The sequence below is a fragment of the Triturus cristatus genome, chromosome 3_2, assembly GCF_964204655.1.
Source record: "Triturus cristatus chromosome 3_2, aTriCri1.1, whole genome shotgun sequence".
In the NCBI taxonomy this organism is placed as follows: Eukaryota; Metazoa; Chordata; class Amphibia; order Caudata; family Salamandridae; genus Triturus; species Triturus cristatus.
In genome coordinates this window covers 1,146,223,330-1,146,231,755 of record NC_140584.1, presented here as the reverse complement: position 1 = coordinate 1,146,231,755, position 8,426 = coordinate 1,146,223,330, and the positions used below count along the sequence as shown (strand labels likewise).

The 8,426-nt window shown below is 44.3% G+C and overlaps 1 protein-coding gene across 1 annotated transcript; it reads left to right on the top strand.

The window, feature by feature from the left end:
* The first annotated feature begins 6,299 nt into the window (after positions 1-6,299).
* On the top strand, positions 6,300-8,186 carry LOC146859288 (general transcription factor II-I repeat domain-containing protein 2B-like). Its single transcript, XM_085647156.1, has one exon. It carries the CDS (start codon positions 6,300-6,302, stop codon positions 8,184-8,186), a length of 1,887 nt encoding a protein of 628 aa, XP_085503282.1.
* The last annotated feature ends 240 nt before the right edge of the window (positions 8,187-8,426 follow it).

The following is an 8,426-nucleotide window of genomic DNA, read 5'->3' as shown; positions in this document are numbered from 1 at the left end:
AATGAAGGCAGTATTAACAGCTGCTGCATAGTTGCCTAATCTGCTGCGGGGAGAGGGGGCCTCACAGCTACTGGATACTGGCACTCGAAAGGCTCTTGTGAGAGCGGAAGCACCCAAACGCCTGCCACTGCCTGCATATTTCTCCGACCCTCGCAAACACTAGCGAGCTCAACCATTTAGCATATATCTTATGGATAGCAGTACTGTATTCTTGGGTACGGGTGGTAGAGTGTGCAAACTGCTGAGACCTCTCTCTTCAGACAGGTTTTCTCTACCCCTACACACTTTACTTATACTTTATAGTTCCCACTACTAGGGTATGTCGAGAAAGTGGCCTATCCACTCGGGGAGGGAATGTGGCCTCATAGCTAGGGCGGTAGATCTCTGAGCTGGGGAATCGGGTTCGAGTCTCGGCAGGGACGCTCAACATTCTGTGATTCTGGGCAAATTACTTAATCTACAGGTGCCTAACAAAAATGAGAGTGTCCGTCGGTAACGTAACTGGTGCTCATGTAAAGCGCTCTGATACCTTTGGGTCTAGTTTGCGCTATATAAAACTCCACAAAAAAAAAGCTTTCCAGACTATAAAAGGAGTGTATTGTAGGGTGTAAGGAGAGACTGTCCTTTCCACTGACACCTCTCCTCAGGGTGACCAGTATGCATAGTAGGGAGTGGGAGGGACTGGCCCTTCTGCTGACACTACTCTCACAGATGATGGGTGACCGTAGTAGGGTGTGTGAAAGGACTGGCCTTGCCTTTGAGACTTCTCTCTCAGATGACGAGTGTGCATAGTAGGTTGTATGGTTGAGCGACTAATCTCTCCTTTGAGACCTCTCTGTCAGATGACAGTTTTGTGTAGTAGGGTCTGTCGAGGGACTGGCTTCTCCTTTCAGAGCTCTCTCTCAGATGACAGGTGTGCGTACTAGAGTGTTGGGAGGGACTGGCCTCCCCTTTCAGACCTCTCTCTTAGATGACGAATGTGCATAGAAGAGTGTGGGGAGGGACTGTGCCCTCCTTTCAGACCTTCCTCGTAGATGACGGGTGTATATAGTAGGGTGTGTGGAGGGACTGGCCTCCCCTTTCAGACCTCTTTCTCAGATAATAGGTATGCGTAGATGGGTGTGGGTAGGGACTGGCCTCCCCTTTCAGACCTCTCTCTTAGATGACAGGTGTGCATAGTAAGATGTGTGGAGGAACTGGTGGGCATAGTAGGGTTTGTGGAAGTGTGGAGGGATTGGCCTCTCTGCTGAGACCTCTCACTGAAATGATAGGTGTGCGTAGGAGGGTGTGGGTAGTGACCAGCCTCTCTGCTGAGACCTCTCTCTATAATAATAGGTGTGCTTAGTAGTGTTTGGGGAGCTACTGGCCTCTGCTTTTGACCTCTCTCTCAGATGACGGGTGTGCTTAGTAGGGTGTGGGAAGGGGACTGCCCTCTCCTTCCAGACGTCTCTCTCAGATGATGGGTGTGCATAGTAGGATGTGTGAAGGGACCGGCCTCTCTGTTGAGACCTCTCTTTGTAATGAAAGGTCTGCATAGTAGGGTGTGGGGAGGGTCTGCCCTTTCCTTGTAGACCTCTATAACAGATGCCAGGTGTTCACAGTAGGGTGTGTGGAGGGATTGACCTCTCTGCTTAGACTTCTCTTTTTAATGATAGATGTGTCTAGTAGGGTGTGGGGAGGGACTGGGCTCTCCTTTCAGACCTCTATCTCAGATGATGGGTGTGCACAGTAGAGTGTTTGGATGAGCCTTAACTCTACTCACAAATCTTCTCAAACCAATGAGAATAAATAGTAGAGCCTGAAAAACACCATATCTAGTGAGACTACTTCATACAGTAACAGGTTTGCATAGCAGAGTGTATTCAAACATCACCTACTTCTTCCTCCTTTTTACAATCCAGCAAGAGTTTCGCAAGTTCATAATAGTTTTTTTTTAAACGTTATAATCATCACAGTACATATCTATTACAAACTTCCTCTAAAAAACAAGGACCAAAAGATGCAGTCCTACTGATAAAGTGCATTGAGAACTCAACTACTCCTTGCTACTATTCACGATCCTGCGAGCATCCCGCAAGATCGTAACAATTAGTTAAAATCAATATAAATGTATTTTCTTCACAGTAGTTATCTCTTAGACACCTCCTTTCTAAATCTAGGGGGAAAGCATGCCTTTCTGCTGCCCCCTTATGTAGCTTTTTTAATTTGTTTCCACAATACCTCCAATTTTTAATAGTAGACATTAATGGCCGCTATTTTATTTCTAACATTCCAACAGCCTGCCAATCAGAGCGTGCACTCTCGTGGGAGCCTCTTGCTCCCTCGAGAGCATGGAGGCTCATGGGTAAAATAGGCGTTCCACCCAATCACAAGGCTTCCTTTTTGATTTCCCGCAGGATGCCCGCGAGACGCTTGCGAGCCCAACTGCCAAAATATACAATTATTTTTTCACCTTACTATCTTAAAAACTACTGAAGGGATTTACATCAAATCACAAAAAGCACAATCTGCGGACCAAGATTTCCTGCTGAATTTGGTGTAATGCCGTTCAGAGATTGGAGTAAACAGACTGTGTCCCAGTCCTCATCAGAATGATTCTTACACCACAGCAAGCAGGGATGGAAAACATGCATTCAATGTAAGCGAGTTACAGAAATGTTAACAAAGAAATAGGATTCTATGAATTTGCATTTTAAACAATTTAAATAAGCAAACTCGTCTTTTGAAAAAATAAAAAATTATTTATTGAGTAGGGTAGAACAATTTAAAATTAAATAACAATTCATTTAAAGCGGCTTACATTACATTCCTCATAATAAATAACATTCTTCTATATAAATAATTCTGAATTGTTTAATATTGATTTTTTAAGGATGTAAAAAAGCTTTTATGATAGTAATTATCGAACAAAGCAAATTTCAATTTCAAATTTCAAATTTCAATTTCAATTTCAATATAAATAATTAGATCATTACATCCTATGAATAAAGGGCCTTTGGCATGCTCCAAAGCCTGACAACATACAATATACACACAATAAAATGGATTTGATCTAACAAATAATCTGCAAAGAGTAAAGTTAATGACTGATTACAACACAAGATCACTGGCCACCTCAACTGAAACACCACCTTCGATTGCGCAAATTGTAAATTACCTAATTCAGCTAAATCCGAACAGTCAGAATGAAATCATCCAAATCCTTGCACCCTACTGGTCTAACTCTGTTTCAGTAAACCCGGTGAACAGAGTGCCCTTGATATTTAAGGAATCAGAACCCATATAATGTGCAAAGAAGATAAATGCATTAGACCGATTCTGGTATCAGTATAAACTAAAATGAGCGATTCTAATATCTACGAGCTCACTTAAGAAACATTATTTAACAAGCATTGGTGTAGCCGATAGGTCTCGCTTCTGGGACCTTATAAGTATTTAGTTATGCAGCACAATATCCTTGGTGCAACAACATCAACTGTTGCATGGCTAAACACATAAGGTTCAAGAGGTGAGACCTATTGGCTATGCCACGGGTACTCATAGTACGGCCCGCGGGCCGCTGGCGGCCCACCCGCCCTTCATCGGCAGCCCGCGGACCCTTGCATGCAGTATGCAAATTCCTTCCTGTAAACAGAGAAGATGGCCGCAGGCGCATACGTAGTGAATACGTATTCAGTACGTATTCACAACGTTTGCTCCTGCGACCATCTTCTCTGCTTATCTCGCCTCTGATTGGCCTGGGCCGCTGAGACGTGACGTGACGTCACACACGGCACCCGGCGCGAAGCACAAGCCCTTTAAAAGTCAGCTGTAACTAGCGCTTTTACAGCTGACTTTTAAAGACCTTTGAAGAAGCTTCCAGTGTCCGTGGCCACGTCGACGTCGACCTCCTCGCAGCCCGCAGCCCCAGGGAGGATCTTCATTGCAGCCAAATTCGACCTCCTCGCAGCCCGTGGGAGGATCTTCATTGCAGCCGGATTCGACCTCCTCGCAGCCCCCAGCCCCGGGGAGGATCTTCGTTGCAGCCGGCAAAACTCCGATATCCGTCAAGCTGAAGGTAAGTCTATGTAACGGTTGTTACCGCTTCTGTTTTGCCCGGTGCTGGCTTCGTGGGAGAACCGTGTTTGAAAGTTTATCATGCTTTTTAAGCACCTGCTGCAGCGTTTCTTTCCGCAGGCAATTACCAGGCCTCTCATAAATGGTCATGATAACTCGTGCGATTAATTATCTTCCTGGAGAGAGATCAGCATTTTGTATCTTGAGGTTTTGACTTTTCGGTGAAGTTAGTGCACAGGGTTAACATGCCTGCTGCATAGAACGTGTATCAAGTAGAGTACGTATGATGTCAACAGATCAGCAGATTACCGCTTTTAAGGGAAACATCCTTTTGTTACTTGCAATTTATAATTTAAAGTCCTAATATAGAACAGCGAGCTATTAACTTTCATCCCAGAACGGCATACACTCAGCAAAGTATACATTGATTAATGTTGCAAAAAGGGTTAATTTTGGCTGGAAATCGATTCTTATTATTACAGAAAACTCCCAACTATGCTGTTTCTTTTTCGACTCTGCGTGTGTGCTTCTCCACACCAAGCACTCTGAAGGTGACTGAGCGGGAGGGGCTGACGCTTCAGGAGCAAGGGCATCTATTCAGCCCTGAATCACGCTGTCTGCAATTTAGAGGGGCCTCACACATTCCTTTTCTGCCCAGGGCCCCAAACATCCTAGAGCAGGCCCCGATTACCCCGAGGCAGCACATGTTTTTCTTGACAGAGCTTAATTACTGTCACTAAATTGTAAGCAAACCTTGGTTCTTCAAACATGCAGTCTATAATATAATTTAAAAAAAAGAAATGGCACAATCACACCCACACTGATTAACAAACTATTGTGTATCTGTTGTTACAACTCACTGCACACAGGAAGCAGAATGTTGTGAAAGGGGAAGTTGCTGCAGCATATCAGAATGGAACATTGCCTGCTTTAATGCTTCTTCTCGTCCACCGCAGCGTCTTCTCGCCCAAAGCCTCTTCTCTGCCTGAGGCCCCTTCTTCGCCACTTGGATTAGGCCAGCAGCAGCTCCATCACCACATCTGCCTCCATCTTCACGACCAGCTTCATTTCCATCACCCTGCAACACCAGCTCCACCCGCAGGTTGATCTTTGCACCCCGAGAGGTAAGCACAGCATCCTATTTTAGTAGGCAATGTGATGGTCTCTCATCTGTTTCTTCAATTGTCTCTTCCTTACTTTCCCAGACTCTTTCACCCTGCGCCTTTTCTCAAGTCTCACCATCTCTCTTTCTCCCCACCTGTCTCAGATGCCATTGTAATAATGTTAGATCAAAACAGGAACTCGCATATGAGAAATGGGAGTGGTCTCACAGACATTACTTGCAGTAATATTAGTGCGCTGCTGCTGTGTTACAATATTGAAAACACTATTACTAGCCATGATTACAAAATGTAAACACAGTTTTTTTTTTTTAACTAATAGGACATCTCTTTTCTTTGTGAAGTGAATGGTCCTTGATTGATGGGTGCATTTTGGTTGATCCTGTTTTAAGGTAGCTTTGTGGGAGACGTTGCATGTTTTATGGATTAAAGTCGTGGCACCTTTGCCTTGCATCCTTGTTTTTACTTTCAGCTAGCTGGAGATATTTAAGAATGCAGCAAATCAGCTGGCATAGGCGGAAAAGTTGAGCTACAATGTTTTGTTAAAATTGTCACATCAAGCAGCAGATGATGTATTCTGTGTCAGATATGGCAGGGCCCACTGCAGGGGCCTGTGTTCTACCTCATGGTCACAGGTACAAATCCTGGCGGGTCGTGCCTTTCATCCATCTGAGGTTGATAAAATGAGTTGGGTAGAAATAAACATCTGTTATTCAGCGCCAAGATACCTATGGGTGAACTTGTGCTTATATATACGTGTGTGTGCATGCTATTTTTTTCTAATCCCTATTGAGTGACACATTTACTGCATAAACCACTGGCTTTAGGAAAGCCTCCTGTTTTTCTTTTACAGGTTTACCCATTACTTTGTATGTTTAAACAAAACATTACTTTGGTGTTGCTCACAGATCTGTTGCGAGAAGTGGTGTTGGTCCATCGGTCGTGACGTGGTGTCTGTCCATCGGTCGTGGGGCGTGTCGGTCCATCGGTCGTGTCGTTCCATCGGTCGTGTCGGCCCATCAGTCGTGGGGCGGTGTCGGTCCATTGGTCGTCCGGTGGAAAATCAGATTCGTGGTCCTTGTTACTTTTTGCATAGTAACAAACTAGCTGGAGAGCTCTGCAATGGCCTACAGCCCAGTTTCCAAGCCCTGCAAACGACCCAGATCGATACAGAGCGAACGAAGGACCTTCCAGGAAGCATGGGAAGAAGAGTACTTGTTTGTAGAATGCCCAAAGGAAAAAGCCACCTGTTTGCTTTGCAAAGAGAAAGTAAATGTTCTGAAGAGGTATAACCTGGAACGGCACTACAAAACGCGGCACTCTGGATACACTGCGAACTTCCCACTGAACTCAAAACTGCGATCTGCAAAAGTGGCATCGTTGAAGCAAGCTCTTTTTTCCCAGCAGAAGATCTTCCTTTGCCAGATGAAGGAATCTGAGGCTGTAACAGAAGCGTCTTTCAAAATATGCTACTTGCTTGCCAAACATAAAAAACCATTCTCAGATGCAGAGCTTGTGAAGCAATGTTTCCTTTCAGCAGCCGAAATTTTATTTGACAATTACACTAATAAGGCCAGCATTTTAAAGGAAATCGGTGCATTGCAGCTATCGGATTCCACGTGTGCACGCAGAATAGAGGCAATGGGACAAAACATCCAGGAGCAGGTGATCAATGCAGTGAGAGAGTCTCCGTTCTTCAGCATTGCCATGGATGAGTCCACAGACATAGGCGATGTGGCTCAGTTATTAGTTTGGGTGAGGTATCTGGACCAATCGCTTCATCCCAAAGAAGAGGTCCTGTGCCTTTTACCACTGAAAGGGCACACAAGAGGAGAAGATATACTGGACAGCATGTGCAACTACTTTAAAACAAATGACATGCCACTGAATACTCTTGTCAGCATAACAACGGATGGGGCTCCTGCCATGGTAGGCCATGACAGAGGCTTCGTATCTATGCTGAAAAAGAAGCTCATAGGACAGACTGTGATAGACTACCACTGCATTATTCACCAGGAAGTATTGTGTGGAAAATTAAAGCATGGAGAACTGAATATTGTCCTAAAAGGTGCAGTGAAAATTGTTAATTTTATCCGTGCCAAAGCTCTCAACCATAGACTTTTTAAAGCAATGCTGCAGGAATCTGAAGCAGAATATACCGACGTCTTGATGCACACTGACGTGCGTTGGCTAAGCAAAGGGAAGGTTCTGGAGCGGTTCATCGCATTGCTTCCTGAAATTGTACTCTTTGTTAACAGTAGAGGCCAATCGTTCCCAGAACTAACGGATGTGAAATGGCTTATTATGCTCCATTTTCTTTCAGATATTTTCACACATTTTAATGCTCTTAATTTGACCCTGCAAGGTAAACAACAGCTTGTGTACTCCCTCATGAATGGTATTTATGCTTTTGAAAGTAAGCTTGTGCTATTCAAAGAGCAGCTGGATGATAGTGACTTCACCCACTTCCCAAAACTCTTAGCTGTGATGCAGAGGTTTCCAGATGCACAAGGAATTCTGTCAAACCTAGACCTTGGTGCATGTCTTGAGGAAATATCTGGGGAGATCAAACGACGATTTGCTCAATTCCGAGCCCTCACCCCTCTGTTCAGGCTGGTTGAAAACCCCTGGATGGTGAGTGCACGAAATCTTGACGTTGTTGCCCTTATTGGCATGGAAAGGGCTCAAGCAGAAATAGAGCTCATTGACATGCAGCACAATTCAGCCCTCGAAGCATCTTTTTTGGGGCAAGCACCCGAAGAATTCTGGAAAATTGTGCCCCCTGACAAGTTTCCTCTTCTTTTTACACTGGCCCAGAAGGTAATTTGTATGTTTGGGTCAACATATGCTTGCGAATGTTCATTTTCCACAATGGGACTGTTGAAGAGCAAACTCAGAAATAAACTTACAGACATACATCTGGAGCAGCTTTTAAGGCTTGCAGTTTCCAACTTGGTACCAGATTACAGAAAACTAATCGGTGACATGAAATGTAAAATAAGTTCGTAGTGTTTGTCTTTAACATATCTATTTTTGGGACTCTGAAGCCTATGCTGCACTGGGCATATGCTGAATATCCGCTTACTGAAAATTGCCATGCAATCCCACTCAAGATTGCTATTGTCTGCTAATAAAAAAACATTATAAACATGTGCTCCATGTAGTTACATCTGCTTTGGAAATACAGCATTGTCTAGTAATGTTTTGAAACGGCAGTGATTTTGTTTTCCCCCCCCATAGCCCCGCCCC